Raw genomic sequence first — 26,550 nt, 5'->3', positions numbered from 1 at the left:
GACTGGGACAATGAGAACTGCCATATACTATATGACTTTTGAGTATGAGGAATTATAAAAGTGCAGAAGGAACAGACTTGTTCTTCTTAGCTACATAGGGGAGAACTAAGAGCAATGGTAAATACTGCAAAAAAGTAAATTTAGGACTGGTGTAAGGAATTTCTGAAAAATCTGAACCATTCAAAAGTAGACATTACTGCTTCAGTAGGTTTCTTTTCATTTGAGTTCTTGGTCAGGTTGCACTAGATTGTACTGTCTCTGATGTTCCTAAGACTCTACAACTCTGTAAATGAAGGGAAGTACAATGAAATAAACCTAGAGCAGGGCAGTGAGGTGGCTCAGTAGATAGACTGTGAGGCCTGGAGTGGAGAGGAGATAAGTTTGAATTTGACCTCAGATACTTCCTAGCTACGTGACCCTGGAAAGTTATTTAATCCTGTTAACCTCACCCTTGCCTTTCTGTTTTAAGAGTTGTTACTAAAGCAGAAAGTAAAGGTTTAAAAAAAAGAAGAAGAAGAAGCCTAGAAGTTAGAGCTAGTGTGGTTAGTTGAGCCCAATGATGTCAAAGACCTCTAGGTCTCTAAATTATGGAAAGGCCTCCAAGAATCGATGCAGAGCAAAATGAGCAGAACCAGGAAAACCTTGTACACAGAGACTGACACATTGTGGCACAATCGAATGTAAAAGACTTTTCTACCAGCAGCAATGTAATGACACAAGACCATCCAGAGGAACTTAGGAGAAAAGAGCGCTATCCACATCCAGAGAAAGAACTGTGGGAACAGAAATGCAGAAGAAAAATATATTGATCACATAGTTCGATGGGGATATGATTAGGGTTCTGATGTTAAAAGATCACTCTATTGCAAATATAAATAACATGGGAACAGGTTTTGAACAATGATACATGTATAACCCAGTAGAATTGCTTGTCAGCTATGGGAGAGAGTTAGGAAAGAGGGGAGGGAAAGAACACGAATTGTGTAACCATGGGAAAATATTAAAAAGAAAAAATTTGGCTGATAGACCTATTATTCAGAACATTAAGAAGGACTTAAGGAAAACTTCACAAAACACCTTTGAAAGCTCTTTAACCACAAGCATCCCTACTTGATGTCTAAAAGGACTGATCTCTTCTATAAGAATCTTAGGCTTCAGAGCCTGGGTTTTGGAAGTCATGGGTCCCAGATGGATGGCTATTAATTGCCGTACCAACTCCCAGAATCATGATGCTCAGAATTTATATATCTACTAAATAAATGTTCTGGAAATTGATTGTACAAGTATGAATGGTCTACTAGTCTAAATAGGCATCTAAATCCAGAATACATAGGCATCTATTTCATTTAAAGTGAATGGCCATACCCACAACTGTAACTAGACATTAGGGAGGGAGCTCAGTTTTTCAGGATACTCTTAAACATCATGTGTTTGTTTTATTTGAAGGGGTATGGTTTCTGTAATGCAAATGAAACTCATGCATTAACAAGTTTATTCTGTAAGCATTATGAAGAATAGACTGGAGAGGAAAGAGACTATAAGTATGGGGATTAGACAAGACATAATGGTATCATAAAGTAGACTCAATGGAAAGGAGTATTCAAAGAATATCATAGAAGTAAATAGCAGAGGGAGGCCAAATTTTAAAGCTGGGCCCAAGATAAGAAGGAAGAAATTCAATTTCAGAAATGTTGATTTTGAGATACTGATCTATGTAGAAATATCCAGTGGTTAGACAGAAATCTGAGAATGGAGCTCAAAGAAGAGGTCAGGTCTAGAGTTATAGATAAAGCGCTTGCAAAGAAGCAATAATTAAAGTTATGGGAATGAAAGAATTCACCTTTGAGAGAAGATCCACATTTAGTGGGTAGCAGTAAGAAGAGGCACTTAAATGGAGACAATGTAAAAATAAGCCAGAAAGGAAGACAGTCCAGGTCTGAATGTCTTAATATCTGAAGACTGAGAAACTATCAAAAAGGATATGGTCAATAGCATAACATCTTGGTTGTGAAACCAGAGAAAGAGCCTTAATTTCGAGATAAAAGAAACTACCAGAGGTTCCTAAGGTTAGGCAAAATAGTTTGAAAAAAGTGAGTGATAGAGGATAAAGGGGAGATTACAAGGAATTGAGGGCCTAGATGTTGAAAAGTAGAGGCAGAAATAGAAACTAATTTTTCTATAATGTATAAAGATTAAAAATCTTATATAAATGGTTAAGTACTTGAAATTCTTTAGAAATAAAATTGTCCCAAAGAAACTTAAAATTCATAATTTATACCTGTATGAATTTGAATTAGCATGCTCTTGGAGTTGATAATCTGAAGTTAAAACATCTTCATCATCACCATCCTCATCCTCATCATCACCACTTTCCTGACTCTCTTCTGAATCATATTCTGCTCTACTTTGAGAAGGTGGTAAAAAAGGCTAAAATAAAATTTAATACAATTCATAATCCAATCATGTTAACCAAGGCATCCAAATATATATCCAAACAGTATTTTATGTCATTTAAAAACATTTCTATTGGTACTTCTATTAACAGCAGATAAATAAGACAAAGGACATTCTGATCCTGGGATGGTACAGGTAACAGAGGGAACAGAAATATAGCTGAGAATCCTACTGAAATGGAGACTTCAATGATATAAGATTACTAGTGATATGAAACTAGTCAAAATCAGTACCTAGTACCTAGCACATAAAAAAACAAACACTTAAAAAATGTTTATTGCGCCATTGTTCTTTGTTTTTTGGCATAGTGATATGCCAAGCAATTAATTTGCTTCCAAAACATGACCACAGTGGCCCTGCATTAAGTCTGTTGGTAGGCTCCCTCTGCCTCAAATCTCTTCGTAATCCAATTCATTTTCTATTGAATCACTAAAGTGATTTTCCTTAAATACTATATAATAAACATGTCATTCTACTAATAAACTCCAAGGACTACCTATTGCCTCCAAGAGCAAGTACAAAAATTAGCATCCAAAGCCCTTAATTGCCTACTCCTACCTTTCCAGCTTTCTTATACCTTAATGCTTGACATATACTCTTTAAAACAGAGACAATGGTCTCCTACCTGTTCCACAAACAAGATTTGCCATCACTAGGCTCCAGGAATTATCTGGTTCTCTCCTCTACCTGCTCTAAAATCCTTCCTTATACAGGAAGTCTTTCTCAACTCCTTTGAATTCCAGTATCTTCCTTTCTTAACTATTTCCTATTCATCTCATATGTGGCTTGCTTTGTATATATTTGTTTGCATGTTGTCTCCTCCAATAGATTATAAATTCCTTGAGGGTAGGGACTGTGTTTGCCTCTATTTTTTTTTTTATCCCCAGTGCTTACTATAGCGTTTAGCACATAGAAGGCACTTAAAATGTTTACTGATGGACTCTCTAATGGCTCTCTTGTGCTAGAGCAAATAAGTCAGCAGTATTATCTTTGATATGTGTTCCCTAGGTATGAAGTAGTCTCAAGTACTATTACTCTTATATCTCTGAGAACATGCAGCAGCAAAAACTAAAGAAACAAAGGGAAGCAAACAGTAACTCCTTTCATACTTAAGCTGTGAAGTATCCAACTTTTCTCCAACAGCAATACACATTAGCACAGTACCTGGTATACAATAAAGGTTTAATTCGTGTATATTTTCTTTTTTCCTTCCTTCCTTCCTTCCTTCCTTCCTTCCTTCAGTCTCTGAAAATTTCATATATCAGTATGCATCTTTTTTTTAGGTTCCAACCATTCTATTTCCTTGGCATTATCATTAATATATCTTCTTCTCCTTGCTTTCTCTAATTATGTAAAGTATATGTGCTTTTTATCTTTTCAGAATCAAAGCATAAATTCCCCTTTTAGAAATCTCTAAAGTCATAAATCATCTAATTATTGGTTTTTATAAGAAGGCTTAAACAATTTAGAAAGTGATAAAGGCTATCAGAAAAAAAACATTTTTCACAATTAACCTGCAAAAACTATCTTTTTAAAAGTGTTCCAGTAAAATATTTAAAAGTAAGAGAAATGGAGTCTTTTTTTAAAATAATTTCATTTGAATTTGAATACATGAATATTTGATGATCACACTAGGTACCTTTGCTATGAAATAATCCCAGATACTAAGCTCAGGAGGAATAAATTTTTCCTTATAAATCAAAGATTCCTGGTCTCCAGCAGGTGAGGAAGAATTCTGTAGAGGGCACTCTTTGGAAGCTATTTTTGATGTCCTAGATCGTCTGTGCTGTTTTTCACCATCTTCAACTGAAGAAGAAACTAAAAATTTTGGGGGAAAAGATATCAGTAAAGAAGAAATACAACTTTCATGTTCAATAAAATTTACAATTTCTTCCTACTTAATATCATCTAATTTTATTTCAAAAAAAAATTAAAATGAGCACAAAAGGCAAAAGCTTTGTATTACTCAATTAAGAAAACAGAAAGGGAAAAATGAAAGGAGATAAAAGCAAATTTTATGGAAATTTTGTCATCATTCTTCTAATGCTCGAAATTTTAAAAAGCACCAACACAGAATTAGGATTTCTTTTTAACTAAAGGAAAAATCTTTCCACTATAAGAGATCCCTCTCATCTCTACCTGAAGAACTGAGATTATCCAAGTGAATTTACATTCAAGGTAAAAAAATTACAGGGAGATTTATGTCATTTCTAGTCATTGGTGTTATACTAGGCATTAAATACCTGTACTGCTTTAAATACCAAATACTTTACATAATTTATTTTTCCATTCATTAAAAAACATAATGTCATTAAAAAATTATTGTATAATAAATCACACCAAAATTTTTTAGCCAATGATGTATGTCATAAAAAAAGCAGATAACCAAGTGACAATTATTCCATAAGACTTTAAGATTATGTCCTTTTTATATCAATTAGTTTACTTACCTCTGCACAGGTTGCAGATTTTTGTGCTGTAACATAATTTATTCTATAATTTATTGTTTAGAGATGGTCAACTGTCAAATAGCATGCACATGCATTATTTTTAGCAGAAACTTATTAACTTTTACCATGATCACTTTTTTAAAACTAAGGAAATTAAAAGAATATTTAGCATTGTGGCACTAAAAACAAAACCTAAATGTTATCATTAATTTTCTTTTAAATAACTGGAAAGGTATTTCAAAATTATTATTTTTTTGTTTCTGACTAAACTTTGATAAATAGCCTTTGGCTTAAAACACTCAGAAGCTCAAATTTACCAATGTATTCTGGGCAAATTTAGATATATTCTAAAAGTTTTGCCAGAATTTATTAATGCAAGATAATCATTTGGAAATGTCCTTTACTCTTGCAAAATTTTTTCTTTTTAAAATTTCAATGCAACTTTATTTTCATAATGAGAAAGGCATTATACAGTGTATACTTGCTATTAACTATAAACTAGTACAAGACTCCTTGCCAAGAATCTGAAAGTATCATCAGCCTGATTTATATCACAATTCAAGATTTTTATTTTTTTTTTTTTAGGGAGTGTTTTATCTTTCTCTGAGAAGGGATATTAAGAGGGGTAAAGTGGTCCTACAACCCAACCAGAAGGAATACTACCTTCTAAGACTTAATATTATATAAAAAAAGAATACCTAATTTGTAAATGACTATTTTTTAAAACACTTACCTTCTGCCTTTATTGATTCCAAGGCAGAAGTGTGGTAAGGGGGGCAGCTGGGTACTCAGTGGATTGAGAGTCAGGCCTAGAGACAGGAGGTCCTAGGTTCAAATCCAGCCTCAGACACTACACTTCCCAGCTGTGTGACCCTGGGCAAGTCACTTGACCCCCATTGCCCACCCTTACCACTGTTCCACCAAGGAGCCAATACAAAGAAGTTAAGGATTTAAAAAAAAAAAAAAAGTGTGATAAGGGCTAGACAATGGGGGTTAAGTGACTTGCCCAGGGTCACACAGCTAGGAAGTGTCTGAGGTCAGATTTGAACCTAGGACTTTTCATCTCTAGGTCTGGCTCTCAATCCACTGAGCTACCCAGCTGCCCCCTAAATGACTACTTTTGAACAGATGTAAAGATTCAAGAAAAAATTCCTGACAAACTTTAACTTTGGTTTTAAAAAAATGCTATCAATATACATTTTTCTCTACCATTAAGATGTAATAAAAAAAAAAAAAAAAACGGAGAAAGTATATGTTAGAAAGCAAGTTTAGGAAGGTGCTTGGTTGTTTACTTTTTTCCTTCCCTTTTATGCTTTATTAATTTTTTAAGTACAGTCTGTGAATCCAGCTATTCAATGATGAACCAGAAAAGTAAGAGATAATAAATGGAAATGGAATGATTTGATATTGTCTACAAATAGCTAAAAATTTTGAAAATTGCTATAAACAATTATTTTTAATGTAGTTTTCGCAAACAAATGAAACATGATAAAATGTCTTGGGAAAAGAATAATCATAAAATTTCTGTTCTGAAGGAGATCTTTCTTTTTGTCTATTCAATTAACTCCATTTTAATGTTAAAGTAGAAAACCAAACTAGAAAGAAGTAAACAAAAAGGCACAGTTTTTTTCTTCAGAAACTTAAAGAGTTAAAAAAATAAATTAAACAGAGCTCTCCAATAGCTACTAGTGAACTAATACTTTATAAATCAAATATGTGACATTTAATTCTTGGAAAAGAAAAGGCTGTCTACCTCACAAGGATTAAGAATCTGTTCTGACTTAAAGAAACTCTTATGGAGTTAAATTCTATATGAACTGGAATACTCCAATCTCTAATTCTTCCTGTCAAAGCCACAGCAATACCATCAAATCATTTTTATGCTATTCACAATTGTCCTTAAGCCAGTTTAAGTATTGACCCCAATGCTGGTGGCAACAGTCATATGAATGTCTGGGACATAATTGATACAAAGTTCTTGGTATATGATTGCATTCATATGTTGGATGTCTTTGGCGCTTCGGGGACAAAAAATATTGCTACAGGATTATTAAAAAGTTAATGCACTGAGAGCAGCTGGATGGCTCAGTGGATTGAGAGCCAGGCCTAGAGACGGGAGGTCCTAGGTTCAAATCTGGCCTCAGACACACTTCTTAGCTGTGTGATCCTGGGCAAATCACTTAACCCCCATTGCCTAGTCCTGTAACAAATAAAATTAATAAAGAAGGATATATATAAAACATATTAGGGTTTAAAAAAAGTCTTAAAAAAAGAAGTTAATGCACTAGTAGTGACAAGAATGAGATTAGTACACATGTAAATAAAATTTAGGGTAGAAAGTATTAAGACTACAAGATATCAGTAAAAAGATATTTACCAGAAATCTGCTCTAGATTAAGGAGAGGATAGAGAAAATATTTAGGCCTTGTGCCTTTAATTTCTTCAAATTCTGAGAAAATAGAACTTTTCAGAAGGAAAAGGAAATCTCCCTGGGCAATTATTTTGCTTTTATGTTTTCAGGCCTACCTCCAAAATCTTACTTGATGCCTTAGAGTGGAACAGAGATGACTCCTGATTTCTGAGAGGTCCTATCAAATTTTTAAAGGTTTCTGACACAAACATATTTATGGATAGTATGTCTTTTGTCCAAAGACTAAAAAAATTAAGTTCTAGTCAAAGAAGCTCATCAAGGCACTGGACATAGCAGCACTTAAAAACTATTTATGAAGGTTTTTGTACCAAATGGAGAGGTACCAACTCCAATTAAATAACAGATCCTTGAAGCATTAAATTACTGAAATGGTAGCTCTTACTTATAATTCTAAATTCATACTCAAACTTAACATCTTAAAGTAGGCTACAGAGAAAGTAAAACAAAATTAAATACGGTACAGGTTTAAGAAACTGTAATGTCTACCCAAGCTAAGGAATACACAAACAAATGAAAGCACCAGAAAAAAAAATGATCCCATAATCGCTTAAACCAGGTTTAGGAATTACCTTGTGTCTAACTTTTTCTTTAGGCTTACATCTAACTTTCAAAGCAACAGAAAAAGGCAAGAGCTCTTATAGAATGGGCGCAAAGAATATGACAGTATATCTACATCATTTCTCCAAAGACAGATTCATCCAGTCAACATTTATTGCCACGTAAAAACCACTATTAGATACAATAATGCAAATACCCTCATTCATTTGGGTGTTGATCAAATCACTTCCAGATCTAATAGACTTGACTTTGCATAGAACTAAGTAGTCACAGACAGTATTTAACTTTAGCTCAGAGGAAAACTAGAAGTGAGAAAAAAGGTTGTAGGCGGCATCAGATTCAATAAAGCTCTAAGTTTCATAGTGCTCAGTAATTTTGTGGTTAAGGTTTGTGGCCCTTCTAATTAGTTCCTAAGGTGGCATCTTTCTTTTTGAGAAGGGAGATCTACTTATCTCCTGTAGAATATTGGGAGTGAATAAGAATATGCAAATGCTATTTCCCTACTGATACTTCCAAGTTTGACCTGAAACAATTTATTTTCAATAGAATAAGAAACCTCCATAACATGAGTTAATGTCAGTATATCTCTATTTACACCTCTAATTGTGAGCTAACAACAGTTTTAAATCTGTAACAAACGATATCCTAAGAGGCTAGAAGTCCATGGTGTTTATCTTTTTTCTTATATGCATATGCCTCCACTTTTCTTTACTTATCTTCCCTTATCTTCTTTCCTTCTATGTCTTTTTAAATCCTTTCTCTCTCCACTCTTTCATTTCCTTTTCACTCTCTTTCTTTAAGATCTTTATAGATCTATATTTTCAATAAAGGTAATCCTCAACTAATGTAGTATCTTTGGCGATTCCTTCTACTAATGTAGTATTCAATTCTGTCCTCCCTACCTTCTTCTAATGTCTATCACAAATCTCACTGAAATTAGTTAGGTTATGCTTCATATGACCACCTGTCTCTAGGATTACTATACAAAGTCCTAACAAGATAGGATCTGTAACAGCAAGGGCCCAACTAACATAGCTTCAGAAACCCAGGTTCACCTACATATAAAAGGCATTGGAAATTGGTTTTTGGAGAGGCATTCCCTTTTAAATGGGAATTATTCAGAACTGAAGTTTAAATATTATTCATTTAATATACAACTGCATGCTCACTTTCATTTTAGAAGTAAATAGGATATTTTGTATTTGTCCTTCTAAAAAGGATCAAATGCAAATGCATTTATAATTTTCTGTGAGTTCATATCTATCAACAATCCCTCCTTTAAAAGCATTGCCTGCATGGTACTGTGAAAGTCAATGTCACTACGTAACAAAATTAACTGTATTTGCATATAACAGCTGCTGGTCCCAAAGAGACCAAAGAAAAAGAAAATGGGCCATACATGTAAAAAATATTTATAGCAGCTCTTTTTGTGGTAGCAAAAAACTCAAAACTGAAGGAATTCCCATCACCTGAGGAACGGTTGAACAAGTTGTGATATAGGATTCTGATAGAATACTATTGTACTGTGAGAAATAATGAAGGAGATGGCTTCAGAAAAAAAACCTGAGAAGGCTTATATGAGCTTATACAAAGTGAAATAAACACCTGGGAGAACACTGTAAACAGTAACAATATGGTGATGATAATCAACTGTGAAAGATTTAGCTAATCTGATGAATACAATTATCAATATAATTCCAAAGGACTCATGAACAAAAATGCTATCTACCTTCAGGGACAGACTCTATCTTCTCAGTGCAGAATAAAATATATTTATTTATCTTGCCTTTTTCCTTCATACAAAGTCTCTCTGTCTCTCTCTCCCCATATTTATGTGTGTGTATCTATGTATGAATATACATTATATATAATTTTTGCAAGAATAACAAGTATTATATTTCTTGAATTCTTAACACATGAGGCCTGAAGTAGAGGGAGAGAATTTGAACAGAATATAAAAATTATTTAAAAAAAAAAAAAGGATGGTGCCACTAAGTTAATCAAGATTTATACCCAGCTTCAGACTGTGGTAAAAACATCTCGGGTGAATAACTAATGAGTCTCAAGAGAGCATCTTGGAACAGAAGAGAAAGGAGAACAGGATAGTGACAGGTACTAACTCCCTCTTGACTGAAGAAACTTGGCAGTAATATGTAAGAACAAATGTGTGGCAATGACTATCTAATTATAGAATTCTTGAGAAATAATTCAGTAGTTTAGAACTGAGAAATTCTATCTTCTGAGACCCTAGTAACACAATAGGCCAGTGTGATTAGGAAACAATTTTTCAGATCTTTCAAAAGAAACTAAATTGTTCCAAAATTTATTTTACATTTTGAATTCTGTAAAATGTGATCTTAAAAGGTTAAAACCTTGAATGTTAGTTACTTCACTTTTTAAGGACTTTAAAAAAAAATTTAATTCTACAGTCAAAGAACTGCAGGTTGAAAGTATAAATCTATTATGATCTATAATTGGCATATGATCTATAATGGCTAACAAACTGGGTCAAAGTATTCCATCTTCTGATCTGGGAAGTTCATTTTTGTTTCAAGACTGCTATAAATAGTATTCAATATTTAATTTTAAAAATCTTTCTTCACAAATTGCTAAGAATAAAAACATCTGGATTTACAGGTCTGTATTTAGAGGGAGACAAAATATTAAAGCAACACAAGGCAAGCAAATTTCAAAGGATCTAGGACTTCACTAACATTCCAATGGCATTCCAACATGACATGCATAACACAAGGAGCAATAGAGTACTTGTTTTGAATTTCATTTACTGGGTAAATCGAAGCATCACAGTAATCAATTTACAAATTTTTAAAGGAATCCAATAATATGAAATTCAAAGTTTCTTATATGTATAATAAAATGCAGAAATAATGAAAAGTGCTTTTGTGGTTGTGTTTTTTAAGTAAAAAATATATCAGATTTAAGGAAAAACTATGGATTCTTGACTGTTACTAGAAACAAACTTAAACACTGTATCAGAAATATCACTGCTCAAGTAATATTCATTACCAAGATCATTGCCACTGTAGTAAAAAGATACACCAAAAACTCAACTGCCACATAATCTCCCCAAAACACACCTGCACTATAAGATTTAGCCAACCTGAAAACTCTTAACTACTCAAAAATTGCAATGTTAAAGAAACATTTTTAAAAATTGGAGGGAAATTTGAGGAGTTTGAATTGTGACCAAATTAATAATAGCCTTAAATTTTTTTTCTAATCTACAAAAGCAGTATTCCAATAAAAAACAACCTAAACTTTTCTTTAAAAAATTAGGTTTATATATTAAAGAGAAACCTCCAAGTTTAATTTGTGAGAGAAGTTAGGAAGCAAATTGACTTACTGAAACAAAGCTGATAACCAATGACTTAAAATTTCTCTTCAATTATTTGAAACATCTACATTTAAATGAAATATCTATAAGGTTCAGGCAATTTAAAATTTCTGGCTTTTTGAAATATTCATTTTATTTTAAAATCCAAAAACACTAAGGCTATCCAATATGGTAGAGGCACATAGTACTTTAAACAAGTCAGGTATCTAGATACCTAAAGATTAATAAAATACTAAATTGCACAGCAATGTTTATTAAAAAAAAACACTGTCATCAGAGGTAGTCTATAATCAAAATATAAGCTAGTGTTTTTATGGTTATTCTGATTTCTCAATTTGCACATTATTGTATTATGCTACAACAGTGATGGGCAAAGTTTGCCCATCGCTGCCTTAAGCAATTCCCTAATCACTACATCTGGATGTGAGATAATAGTGATTAGAGCTACAATATAAAAATTACTTCAGAAGCAACTGAGGTTTGGCATAGAGAACATTTCAGAGTTCAGAGTTTTGCTCTATACATCATGGCTTCAAAGTGGCATAGTTGATATCCTGAAAGAAGTTCAAAGAGTTCTTTAACCAAAACTACAGAGGATTTTTTCCCCCTCTTTCCTTGTGGCTATTTTTGTTGTCTACTATCATTCTTCCATTGGAATAGATCTGTTTCCTACAAACCCCACAATGACATCTAAGCTTGACTACTACTTCTAGTTCACTAATTTTTTTCTTTTTTCCTCTATTTTTCTTTTAATACTTTCTTCCATACACCAGACTTTGTCACCAATAGGTCTAGTTTTACTCATCATTGGTTAACTGGCACATTTGTTTTTATCTAGTCTTGGCCTGGCTTACTGTGTCTAATTGGTCAGCTTTTCTCAATTGTTTGTAAGTAATTAATTTAAATAAAATTTTAACAACAAAAAAGCAAACATGATTATGTCCTTTTTTGTTTTTTGTTTGTTTTTTTCTTTACCAAAAGTATGACTCTGAAAGAGATGATAATTAATATCAATCAATGCCAAACAGATCTATATTATGGAAAGACAGGTTTCAGGCATTGAAAGAAAATAGGAATATTCTTCCACTTCAAACAGGTCTAGAAATATACCTTCAGTACACTTATTATAGTCTCAGGAAATGGGGCACTAGGAAACATCTTTTCTGAAGTCACTAATCCTAAATTGTAGAATCACTCTCTCAGATTAGGAAGGAATCATAAAACACATAAGCAAATAAGTACCAAACCTTTGTACTTCATGCCTGAGACGGTCATCAAACTTTAATTGGAAGACTCCCAGTGTCATACAAATCACATTAATTTTGAATAACCGGGGGCAGCTGGGTAGCTCAGTGGATTGAGAGTCAGGCCTAGAGACAGGAGGTCCTAGATTCAAATCCAGCCTCAGACACTTCCCAGCTGGGTGACCCTGGGCAAGTCACTTGACCCCCATTGCCCACCCTTAACCACTCTTCCACCTAGGAGCCAGTAAACAGAAGTTAAGGGTTTAAAAATGTTAAAAAAAAAAAAAAATTTGAATAACCAATTGTTTGAAAGTTTTTCCTAAATTTAATCCTTAAATTTACCTACTTGCAACATTGCTTCTAGATCTGTTTCCAGGAGTCAAAAATATACTTGAAATGATTAAACATAGTCATCATATTCCCTTGCACTCACACCCTAAATTTTCTCTTCTTGGGGCCAAAATCCTTAGACCCTTCAATAGATTTTTCACTGGCCTTACCATCCTGTTTTCCCTCGACTAGCCTCTCTTGTTTATCAACATCTTGATTGGAAATGAACACTTGATTCCAGATGTGATCTAGCTAAGGCACAGTTCCTGTATGGCACTCACAGCTCTCCTGTCCTGGACACAATGCATTAGTTTTCATAGTAACTAACCTACATAGCTAATTCATATTGCTCCCCAGACCTTTTTCAAACTATAACCTCTATCATAAGCTTATGAATTTTTAAACTTAGGTGTACATAGAAAAACACAAATATCATTCATTCTATGCAAACATGTCAAAAACTCCTCATCCTCCATAACTGAGGGTAGGGAGAGACTCAGTCCTTGGTAATTGTACCTGCTATGACCACCTGACATGGCACCCTGCTATGGCAGACTACTTGTGGAGTGTATCCTGCATACCTCCCTGGGGACTGGGCTGTTCATAGATATCTTTCCTTCTTGCCATGTTAGCACTTTGATGGGCACAAATGACCTCCTTTCCTTTTCTTTCTTAGTACTGTTTTTTCACTTATTCCTTCCATATTCCACTGGTTAAACTGTCTCTATGCCTTTGCATAAGATGTTCCACATACTTATAATGCACTATCCTCAACTCTGCCACTAAGACTATAAAAGCTCTTCAAAGTTAAGCTCAGATGTCACTTCTACATGATGCTTATTTAAAATTGCTAATACTATCTCCCTCTCACTCCCTGACCCCAAAATTCCCTTTTATTTTTTGGTATATATTTTCCGTTTATTTATATGCATATGTGTTGTCTCCATATGATAGATGCTCCTTGAGGTCCAAGATTTTTAATTTTGTCTTTTGTATTTCTAGTTCCTAGAACAGTGCCTGGCAGAGAAGAGGTATTTAACAAATTTTTGTTGATTACAAACATTACAAAGAAAAATAACTATAAATACCAATCAACACAATATTGAAAATTCCATAGGATGAAACATGATGCTGCCTTCCTGAGAGAGGTAATACAGACACATATTTTTGGGTCATGGCCAACACAGGAATGTTTTGTTTGAATATTCATATTTGGGGGGGTGTTTTGTTTTGTTTTCTTACTTAGGAAAAAGGGAGAATATATTTCTGTTATTTGAAAAACTAAACTTTATAATAAATGCCTGTTTCTTAATTGAATAGAATTCCTTAGGGTTCAGATAGATTAAGAAATGTAATAGCTAACATTCATATGGCACTTTAAAGTTTGCAAAACATTTTTATCTATGTTGACTCGTCTGACTTACCCACGGACACACAATAAGTTTTATCTTCCTGGCCTCTCTTCAGGAAGTAACCAATTAAAAACAAAAGAAATTAATTTAGTCTAGGAAATCCAGGGTAGACTTGGTAAAGCCATAAAGGTTCTTTGTGATCACCATTTCCGTTTTATAAGCTCACTGACTAGCCCTTCAATAATACATTCAATTGTTACCCAGAGCCTAAGTCATATGAACAAATGATAGTTTGCAGAATTTATCCTTTTCTTCCTTTTTGAAAATAAGCTTTCTGCAATTTTGCACTGGCCCTCCCAAACTGTACAATCTTTTGAAGAACAATAATGGCTCAAACAGATACCAATTCTTTCATGGATTTAAGAAAAAGGAATAGAATTTATCAAGGGACACTTTTATTATTGCCTTACTTGTCTTGAGTATCAGCTAGCTGATAGTCATTTTTATTCTATCTTGTCTAGTTAAAAATCCTTGACAGAAAAAAAGGATATGAAAAAAACATAAGAACTACCTTCTGTCTCTTATTATCTTATCCAGTATATCATAAGCCAACTTAATTTGCTTAGGACAGCAAATATTTAACTGGGGAAAATGCCAAGTTAAGAGAGGATTTGAAAATAATCCCTGCCTATTTTGGGGTACATATGACTTAGTGTATGATTTAGTATGGTCACAGATGATTCATTCCCTGGTTGCCTCAATGGTTCCAGTAGAGGAATCAAAATACTCCTTACTCTTCATGGTAACTTCCACTCTATCCTTCCACCACTATTACTCAACAACCTGTTTTCCTTTTGTCTTCACTATCCAAATTCATTACCCAATACTGATCATTTTATTTATTATTGATCAGCCTCTAGGACAGCCTTCCTTTCTCAATGAGTTCAGTGCCTAGGGCACAGCTTTTCTTTTCATAAGTTCTACTCTCACACCAGAGGTGATGATCTCCCAAATATATCTAACATTTTAGTTCCTCAGTCTACTTAGATGCCAGGACCCAAAAACTCTGCTCTACCTACACTCTACACACAGAAGGTCACAGCATTAATCTTGAGCTCTACTTCCCTGTATATAAACTAAAAAATTACTCTATCCAGTTATATTCATTTGTCATTACATCTTTTTCTGTGCCTTACAATCACTGCTTGTGACCCTGAAATTTCCATCCCATCCTCTCCTTGGTTCTTTCCCAAACCATCATCTCAGCAAATATACACTCTCTTCCCTAGTTTGACCCATGATGAACCAGATTAACCTTTACTATTAAATTTCCTGTTCCCTTGTTTCATCATTGATAATGGATTGTTTTTGTTTTCTTTTTTTTTTTGCTACTACTGTGCTGCTAAAGTTGGAAAAAATTATGAAACTACTAATTCAGTCCAGTACAAAGTTGTTATCTAATTTTTATTGAACTCTCAATGTAATAAGGCAATCATTCTACTCCTCTCTAATCTCTATTTCCTTCTGAACAGATGCTTTTTCATACCTTTTAATTCATTCATAAGGCCCCCATAACACTTTTCTTCCAATCATCCCTGCTAAGAATTTTACTTCATACTTCACTGAAAAAGTTTAGGGGCATTTACCTAGAGCATTCCCTTCTACACTTTTTCTCATCTCAAATCACTCAAACACCTTCCTCCATCTTTTTTACTCTGATCTCCATTGAATAAGTGGCCCCTCTAGTCAAGTCTTATCTCTTCCTTTATGTGCATCCTCCTTTGAATACAATCCCTTCTTCCCCAGAATATTGGCCAAACATATCATTCTGCTCCCTTTCATCTTCAAATCTCTCCTATCTACTGGCTATTTTTCTGCTGCCTATAAACACACCCATATTTCCCATATCTTTAAAAACAAAACAAAACAAAATCCTCACTTGATCCTACTATACCTATTAGCTATCATCCTATGTCTAGCTTCCCATTTTTGCCTAACCTGCTTGAGAAAGTAATCTATACTACTATATGGAGGAACCTAAGTAACACAAATTAGGTCCACTGAGGAAAAGCAGCCATAAATACATGATTATGAGCTTGCCTGAGATTTCTTTGGCAAGGCCAGAGTCTCAAAATAGCAGCTCAAAAAGTATAAATAAAATAAAGACATCTCTGGAAAGCTTCCTTTATAATAACCCTGGAGTTGTTTGTTATTTCAATGACCAAAGAAACTTCTGTAATATCATGACCAAATGACCCAGACTCTTTTTTCCCCCTGATTTCTGTAATTCTCCAAGTTGCTGTCAATATTCCTTAATTGCTTGGTTTTGTAGAAATGCCTTAGAAATATTATGGGTAAAGCTTTTTCACAAATAATATTCTATGAGAAATTTACACCTCTTAAATGATGTAATGCTTAAAACTCTATACTCTATAAAAATCTTGCTTTGTCATGATAAATGGTACACCTAAATACAAATCATTGTGCTGTGTCTCTTACTCACTCAGGGTCTCTCTCAGTCATTCTGATATTTGCTCTTTCTATCTCTATTTTTTCCTCTCTTTCACTTTCACTCTGACTTTCTCTCTCTCTGCAGCTGTGACAATGGGTTTTTACTCCTGATTACCTGGCCCTCACATCCTATCACTTGATACTTCTAGGTACCTACATTTCCTTTTCTTTTCTAAACATTTGTGATCTGGCTTTTGACCTTACTATACACACATCTTCTCCAAATTTACCAATGATCTCTTAATTGACAGATCTAATAGTCTTTTATGAATCCTCATACTTCTTAACCATTTAGAAAGATTCAATACTGTCGATCACTTCCTTTTGGTTCTTCCCTCTTTCCTAATTTTTTGGAGCAGAAAGAGAATATGAGCCGAAGTATGAGAAATCAAGAAATTAAATGATATCAAGAGATAAAGTAAAACAAATTGGTAAAATGAAAGGTTACCAGATGAGAGGAAATGAAGTTGTCAGTTGCAGTCAGAGTATATAAATGTGTGTTCATTTATGCTGGCCTCTTTAGACAACTCACCTTTTCATTCTCATTGGAGCCTTCCCCAACCTCCACACCCAATTTGTGACTTCCAATTCAAAACTTTCTCTGCATCCCACCCCACCTCCTCTTCCACTCAACATGAATTCCCTGGAAACATTTTAGTCCCGGAAATCATATCTATCCTCTCCTAAAATTTAGTATATATGACAGACTTTCTCCTTCCTTTTCTATCAAAAAACTGAAGCAGAATAATCATTTCCATTCAAGATTTACATCATTTCCACCTAAGCAAGTGGCCCCTCCCTGCTGGTGAAGACCAGAATAAAATTTAACTTTCTTTGTTCTGCAAAGATCTGAAAGATGAAATGATTATGACAATTAAAGAAATTACAAGTTGCTCTGCTTTTGGTAGAGAGAGGTCCAACGCATGCCAATATAACTGTAGTCCACTATCACAACTCTATAGGGCCTTCAGGCTTGGAATTGATTTCCTAAACCACTCATTTCCCCTTTTTGTTTCTGTACTCAAATCTAGAGGCAGTTATTCCTATCTATTGATAATAATTGAACTCTTCTCTACCATGCTTCCACATTTGATAGCATGTACCTTTTTGATACTTAATACTACCCTAACAAACTTGAGCTGTGGGTCTCATCTTGTATAATCTCAGTGATATTGATAATGTTAAATTTGCTTAGTTGTATTAGGTTCTCTAGTTCATCATATCTAATAAATAACTATACACTGCATTTGCAATATTTTGCTTTGTGAATCTCAGCTGCTATCTTCTTAATTAGCTACCAATCATACAAATCTACTTTTCTCTTCTGAATCCTTTGCCTTTATTAGGCAGCAGAAATAAACAGCATCTATGCCACTAATATTTTAATTTGCACAAGATTTATTTATCTTTAGTAATGCTTTCTAGGTTCCATTTAGCTGTATCATTTGTGCCTCTAACAATCATCAGTAAGTGTTAAGGAACTTCTCTGTCATGCCTTGCATATAAATTCTCTATTGTTATGAGTTCCACAATTGGCTGCCATAATAACACTAAAATGAATGTCACTGTGGGTCACCATTACCAGAGGCAATTATCTAGCTTCTTCCTCTTCAGAGATTCCAAATCTGTTTCTTAGTTCTAAATGATGTGATTCTTTTTCTCCTTCTCTTGTGTCACATATTTCAACACTCAAACTTCTGGAAAGAGATCAGTCACTTGCAATGCACTTCTAATTATTTCAGATCATAGTCTGATTTGCCACCATTAGCAATAATGCTTCTTCAAATCCCTTTTTTCATGTTTCCATATTAAACCTTGTTATTAAGGAACAATTAATTGTCCAAGTTAACACGGAGAGTAGAGAGCATTTCTCAAGCCCCTTTCTTGAGCTCTTGAGAGAAAGTAACAATTTTTTTTGTCTCCAGTTTTTAGCATAGTAGCTTAACCATATTAAACAATAATGCTTGTATAGATCTAATACCTGTATATAGTTAACCCACAGTATGTGTTATTATATAATAAATGCTCATTAACTGATTGATTAGTCTATACTTTGAGTCAGGAAAGCAGGCACTTGATTATTGCAGAAATACAAATATTTGGTTTGTCTATACACAAATACTGCAAAATTTTCCCTCCACCCAATAACTTGGAAGTGAGATCTTTTATCTTATCTTCCTTGTCAATGGTAACTCAGCTGAATTTCTACGAATGAATTTCTGTGAAGGATTTAAAACTCACCAATTTTTATTTGCTTTACTTCTTCTGCTACTGGCAGATTCTTTAGCATCTTTATGCACACTGACAGCAACAATTAGCTTAATTTCCTGCTCTGACTAATCTGGTGTTGCACTAATTTGTTTAATTTCTCTTGCTCCACCCTGTTGAGCTTTTAGTTCTTAACCTCAAGTCCTCCTCCTGCTCCTTTATTTATTCTTCAGATCCTTCTCTTTTGCTTGAGCAAAACTCTTGAAGTCCTCTCAAAGTACTTCTCAAATTAATCCTTTGGCTTTTTCCACAATTCAAAGTGCTGCAATCATTGTAAACAATTCCTTCTCCTTCAGTTCCCTCTCCTGCATTCCTTCTCCTTTGTAAGTCAAGAAATGTTTTGTTTTTATATTTATATACATATATATCATTAGCTTTATACAACAGTATTTAAAATTGATTTTCACAAAATGTAACTAATTAAGAAGTCTATATTTCTTCCCCAGAAAGGGCATCATATATTCCAAGTTGTTGTTGGATAATTTTTAAAATTTAAGTTGCTCAAAATATAAATGCAGTAGAAAAAAGAGGTTTTAGAAATAGATTACTTTGCTATACCAAAAAAGCAAAAGGACATATATGGATTGCTAAATCTCAAAATAAAGGCATAGATAAGAGAATTTTTTCTTTTTTTACTTTTCTGTTCTATAAAACTTGGCATTATTAAGTTTTTTAAAATTTAGTATATCATTTACTACAATAAGCAATCACATTGTTTCCAAAACATTATATTTAAAATTCACTTTAAATGGCATTATAAACACTTAGAAGTCCAAATTCCTGATATCTATATCCATAATATATAAAAGCAGTCTCATTTGAAAAGCACTTCTGATTATTTCATGCCATACTCTGATTTGCCATGATCATAATCTTTAAAGTCAAATGAGTACTTCAAAAATAACTTGAGAGAAATTTAAATATTGAATCACCTTAAAATGATAATTCATCTTTAGAATCAAGATCATGGCTACTGAAAGGGAATTTTCTTAAGAAGCTCTATTTTCTATAAATGCCAAATGCAACAAAAGCATAACCCTTCCCTCCACCTCGCACCCCGCCAAAACATATAGCAGACTGGACTAAAAAAGCCTATTTCTGAATCTGATATCTTGCCTGAAAGACTGGTAGTGTTATGAGAACTGATGGCTGTAAGAGCTTTGGAAAACCCCACACACTCCATGGAGAACACTACTACTTGGTGTGGACTAGGCATAGAAAAGTATCTTCCTGCCAAAAGAGAAAAGAGAGTCTGTACTTGCAATAGTGGAAGATAAGGGCAATATTTACAATTTATGAAATTACGTTAAAACATTTTTTGAAACAATGAAGAAATCACATTTTAACATTCTTAATCCTAAAAGAGATTAAATACATTAATGGTAAAATAAATTTGGAGACTAAAAATAGTACAAGAAATGTTCAATTAATATTGAGTGTTCCCTCTACTTTAAAACCAATTTGTCCCCCCAAATGAAAAGAATTTGCTTTAGAACAAATTACAAACACATGACTAAATCTTAGTCACATGGGCTTAGGGATTTTTAACTTTAAAAAGCAATCAGAATAATTGATCATTTTTACAATTAGAATAAATCACTTAGCATTAAATAAAGCAAAAACTAACCAGTTACAGCTTTTGATGCTGTTTGTTCTTTGTTAGGAATGTGAGCACCTCCACCAAAGACAGCAGACCACATTTTTTCATTTAGAGGGTGGGCCACAATTCGAAATAGCACATTACTAGAATGTGTTGCCAGACCATGGATGAAAAGACTAAGATAAACTGCTGTGAGAATTTCACAAAGTAAAACTGTAAGTCCAGATTGAGCTTCCTCCCCAGCAGAATTCAAAAGGCGAATAAGAGCAGTAATTCCTGCAACAAACGAAAAAAGATAAGAATAATCTCTTATAATGTTTTCCAGCTCAAGATTAAAATAATTATTTAGTTTTTGGTCAAATATCAAAGAACTTCAGTTAATTCTTACCAATTAAGAAAATTATTCCAGTCACAAAAAAGTTTCAAATAGATCAATATTATATTACACACATCAGAATAGTTCAAACACAAAGAGAAAAAAGCATTCTAATAATGGTATTATAAAAAGGGATTTGAAATATATTAGCAATTAGGAAATGGATCTACCATGAAAATTGAATTGCTAATATAAAAATGGTAAAATTCAAATGTGAAATTATTATTCTATTTTGGCCTAAATGTTTTACAAAAAAAACTAGTGTTAAATGATTTGTAACTTTTATCTGTACAATTAAAATGTTAAATGACAAGTTTTTTTGTTTTTTTTTAATAAACCTTCTTTTGGCCAAAAACCTGGCATTTAGTATAAGATGAAAAAAGCTTTAAAATTTTGTATGATTGTAACACTTAAGTGTGACCCTGAAAATGAGAAAAAATACCCCTCCCATCCTTCATTACAAAGATGGAAGATTGTATACAGGTATAAAACACTACACATACTGTCAGACACTATTGAAATGCTTAGTTAATTTTGACCTTTCTTCACCACCCCCACTTTTTTTATTAAAAATGTTCATCTCTGATAAGAAGGGGAAGTGATATGGTAGAAATAAAAAGTGATATAAAAACAAAAGAAAGCAACATCACTTTTTAAAATGTTCAAAAAGATTAAAGAGATTACCAAACATCTAAAATAAATAATTTTTACCTGGCCACTGAGCTGGAGAAGTATTAGGAGTTATAGTTTCATCTAAGCTTGTTGTTTTCAAGGAGTGTCGATGAGGAAACAGCAATGTCTGGTATACCATTCCAGTGAACTGATTTGTTTGCAATGAACTATGGAAAAGATACAATATTTGTATTTTTACCTATGATTATAAATATTTTGATATATTTTAATATCCAGAATGCCTTTCAAAAACAGATACTGTTTTAGTAAAATGTTGATGTTAGGTTTTATTGTTTTACTACAAAGATAAACTTTGTTTCATGTATATCAATTTTATTTATTTATCAATTCATGTGTTTAAAAAAATTTTATTTATAGTTTTTTAGATTGGGTCAACCTATCTTTTCCAAATTAGAAGTGAAGTGGCCTGTTGACTTCCTTCTTTCCTGGAAGCTACCTTGGATCAGGTTTGGTATAGATACTTTTAGCCCCACATAACTATAAACTTCATTGTCTAGTTAGTTTAAGCCTAATGCTGCAAAAGTCTCCTTTTATCTTTCACGTTGCCAAATACCTACTTTTACCAAGGTCTTTGCCATCATCTGAAAACATAATAAGAATGGCCTAAAAGTTAAAACAAAAAGAAATAAAATGACAAGAAGTATATATAATCCAATTATCTACTGTAATCAGCCTCATTTATCTTTGATTAAACAGAATTCAAGTTTATTTGACTTTAGGACAAGACCCATCTTCAACTAATGTAAAAAATACCACACAATCAAGTTTTGAGAGGGTTGTTTATAATTTTAATAAAAATATTGCTTTATTTAGTTTCTCATAGGATTTTTAAATACTACAATTCAACAAAACTTTCTTGAGTAATAAAGAACACTTTTAAATGTTAATTAAAAAAAGGTATTTACCTATAGTTATGGCCACCACAAAGACACTGATAAATACAAGCAGAGAGGGATGCTGCCAATGTATGCATTATATATACCTGGAAAAAAAATCCCACAAAATATAACTTTTCAAAAGACATTAGAATAAAAAATAAATTAACCTTATAAAAGAATACTAAAAATCACTAAGTAGGAAAAATACAAATCAAAATAACCCTAAGGTATCATCCTATGCTCAGCAATCATCAAAGATGTCAGAAGATAGAACAGTCAGAGTTGCAGAGATGGTACAAACATAATCATCAGTGATGGGTAGAGTTGTAAAATACAATTCGGGAATTTTTCAAATAAACTTTTTAAAATGTCTTACCCAAACATTCTACTACTGGTTATATACCCCCAAAATTCTATTGTTAAAAATTCAGGCTCAGATCAGTAGGGTTTATTCATTATGATCAAGTGGGATTTATACTAGGAATGCAAGGATGGTTCAACATCAGGAAAACCATTCACATAATTGACCATATCAAGAAGCAAACCAACAAAAATCACATGATTATCTCATCAAGGGAAATATCAAGGGAAATAATGAAAAAAAAAATGTGAAGGAAGGTGGCCTAGTAGTAGTACCAGATATTAAACTATACTATAAAGCAGCAGTCATCAAAACAATATGGTACTGGCTAAGAGAGAGAAGGGAGGATCAATGGAATAGATTAGGAGTAAGTGACATCAGCAAGACTGTCTATGATAAACCCAAAGAGCCCAATTTTAGGGTCGAAAATCCACTATTTGACAAAAACTGTTGGGAAAATTGGAAAACAATATGGGAGAGATTAGGCTTATTAGATCAATATCTCACACTTTACACCAAGATAAATTCAGAATGGGTGAATGACTTGAATATAAAGAAGGAAACTAAGAAAATTTGGTGAACATAGAATAGTATACCTGTCAGATCTATGGGAAAGGGAAATTTTAAAACCAAGCAAGAGTTAGAAAAAATTACAAAATGTAAAATAATTTTGATTAAATTAAAAAGGTTTTGTACAAACAAAAACAATGCAACCAAAATCAGAAGGGAAACAACAAACTGGGAAAAAACCTTTATAACAAAAAACTCTGACAGAGGTCTAATTACTCAAATATACAAGGAGCTAAATCAATTGTATAAAAAAATCAAGCCATTCCCCAATTGATAAATGAGAAGGGACCCATTTATAGGCAATTTTCAGATAAAGAAATCAAAACTATCAATAAGCACATGAGAAAGTGTTCTAAATCCCTAATAATTAGAGAAATGCAAACCAAACAACACTGAGGTACCACTAACACCCAGCAGTTTGGCTAAAATGAAAGCAGGGGAGAGTAATGAATGTTGGAGGGGATGTGGCAAAATTGAGACATTAATGCATTGTTAGTGGAGTTGTGAATTGATCCAACCATTCTGGATAGCAATTTGGAACTATGCCCAAAGAGCTCTAAAAGACTGCCTGCCCTTCGATCCAGCCATAGCATTGCTGGGATTGTACCCCAAAGAGATCATAGATAAACAGACTTGTACAAAAATATTTATAGCTGCACTTTTTGTGGTGGCAAAAAACTGGAAAGCAAGGGTATGCCCTTCAATTAGGGAATGGCTAAACAAATGTTGGTATATGCTGGTGATGGAATACTATTGTGCTCAAAGGAATAATAAACTGTAAGAATTCCATGTGAACTGGAAAAACCTCCAGGAACTGATGCAGAGTGAAAGGAGCAGAGCCAGAAGAACATTGTACACAGAGATGGATACATTGTGGTAAAATAGAATGTAAAGGACTTCTGTACTGGCAGCACTGCAATGACACAGGACAGTTCTGAGGGATTTATGGAAAAGAACGCTACCCACATTCAGAGGAAGAACTGCAGGAGTAGAAACACAGGAAGAAATACAACCACTTAAACACATGGTTTGATGCGGGCATGGTTGGGGATAGAGACCCTAAACGACCACACCAATGCAACTATCAATAATATGTAAATAAGTCCTGATTGATCACACATGTTAAAACCAGTGGAAATGTGCATTGGATATGGAGGGGTGAAGGGGGGTAAAGGGGAAAGTAAAAACGAGAATCATGTAATCATGGAAATTTTTTCTAAAAAATAAAATATTAAAAAAAAAATTCAGGCTCAGCATATGCTAATTAAGTACAGCACTTTTTGTGATAATGTGAGTCTACCATTTAAAAAAAAACTATGGGGAGTAGCTGGGTGGCTCAGTAGATTGAGAGCCAGGCCTAGAGATGGGAAGTCCTAGGTTCAAATCTGGCCTCATACACTCCCTAGCTGTGTGACCCTGGGCAAGTCACACGACCCCCATTGCCTAACCCTTACTACTCTTCTGCCTTAGAGCCAATAAACAATATCTTCTGTCTTGCGTTCAAGACAGAAGATAAGGGTTTAAATGAAAAATTAAAAAAAAAAACTATCTCCTTTTTCAAATGGATAATTATCACATTCATTTTTTAAACATGTATTAATATTTATATTTTAGAAAAGTTAACATGGTTACATGATTTATGCTCTTACTTTCCCCTTCACCCCACGGCCTCCCTCTCTCCCCTGGCCGATATGAATTGCCACTGGTTTTAACATGTGTCATTAATCAAGACCTATTTCCAAATTGTTGATAGTTGCATTGGTATGTTACTTTCGATCTCCAATCATGTCCTCATCAACCCATGTATTCAAGCAGTTGATTTCATTCTGTGTTTCCTCTCCTGCAGTTCTTCCTCTTAATGTGGGTAGTGTTCTTTTCCATAAGTCCCTCCAGATCGTCCTGGGTCATTGCATTGCTGCCAGTACAGAAGTCCATTACATTTTATTTTACCACAGTATATCAGTCTCTGTGTATAGTGTTCTTCTGGCTCTGCTCCTTTCGCTCTGCATCAGTTCCTGGAGGTCTTTCCAATTTACTTGGAATTCCTTCAATTTATTATTCCTTTTAGCACAATAGTATTCCATCACCAGCATATACCACATTTTCACAAACAATATGTTATTTCTGTAAAATAGAGCTCATTCCAAAATCAGTAGCTTCTGGTAGAAATTGCAAAAGCTTATAAAATGTTTTTCTCTATTGCCAATGAAAACCAAATATTTATAAAAAGCAAAAAGGCCACTAAATACTAATCAGTAAAAATGATCAACATAAAGATCTACTCCACTTTCACATAAAAGAATAAGGCAGGATCAGAGGCAAACTGACAGATTAGAGGAAACAACTACTTGAACCCTAATATTCCCACCTAAACAATACCAAATAATACCTCAAATCAAATATTGTATCAGCAGAGCCAACAAAATGTCAGTGACAATTTCAGAGGTCAGAAAGAGAGGTCTGTGATACCAAGGTAATTACTGGTCCAAAACTGGCAGCAATACCACTGATGGGCTGTAGAGGTGGTTATTGTAGTAAACAGAGGATTTTTGAGTGTTTTAGCACAAAGCTGGTAAGGGGATAAGACAATTGATCAGAAACAGATTACAGGGGACTCTTTGCTGGCACTGGGAATAACTGGTGATGACTGGCAACTCTGTTGCCTATATATAGTTCTAGCTCACAGTTCCAGGGTGGAAAGGAGCTTCTGGGAAATCACACGGGAACAGGGGACTTGAACAGTTCTAGACACGAAGAGGTAAAGATTAGAGGGAAGATGAGGAGAGCAATGACCATAACTCTCTCTCTGGATGACATAAACATGGAAGCACTGAAATCTTCAAGTCGCCCAAACTAGGTCTGAAAGGAGCAGCATGAAAAAACCTGAAGCTTGAAATAGTGCTTCCCACCACCAAGTGAGCAAAGCCCAACTTTAATAGGAAGTTCAAAGTCAAGAAATAAGTAGAAAACTGAGCAATCAACAACAAAAAAAGAACTTAAAAGAGACTCCAGCAAGTAATTAAGAAGATTATCCACCATGATCAGGTGGGATTTATACCAGGAATGCAAGGTTGGTTCAACATTAGGAAAACCATCCACATAATTGACCATATCAACAG

General features: G+C 33.8%; 1 protein-coding gene across 1 annotated transcript in view; it reads right to left on the bottom strand.

Annotated features, from left to right (window-relative positions):
- Positions 1–26,550, bottom strand: part of DMXL1 (Dmx like 1) — a 198,971-nt gene that overhangs the window by 67,488 nt on the left and 104,933 nt on the right. Inside the window, exons 26-31 of the mRNA XM_044680002.1 lie at positions 22,528–22,604; positions 21,641–21,768; positions 20,581–20,829; positions 20,070–20,183; positions 4,094–4,272; positions 2,279–2,427 (exon numbers count right to left, since the gene is read on the bottom strand). Coding sequence (XP_044535937.1) covers positions 2,279–2,427; positions 4,094–4,272; positions 20,070–20,183; positions 20,581–20,829; positions 21,641–21,768; positions 22,528–22,604 — 896 coding nt within the window. The remainder of the gene's footprint in view (positions 1–2,278; positions 2,428–4,093; positions 4,273–20,069; positions 20,184–20,580; positions 20,830–21,640; positions 21,769–22,527; positions 22,605–26,550) is intronic.

Source organism: Gracilinanus agilis, chromosome 1, assembly GCF_016433145.1.
Source record: "Gracilinanus agilis isolate LMUSP501 chromosome 1, AgileGrace, whole genome shotgun sequence".
Lineage (NCBI taxonomy): Eukaryota > Metazoa > Chordata > Mammalia > Didelphimorphia > Didelphidae > Gracilinanus > Gracilinanus agilis.
The sequence above is the reverse complement of the archived record's forward strand: the minus strand, read 5'-3'. Positions and strand labels throughout refer to the sequence as shown.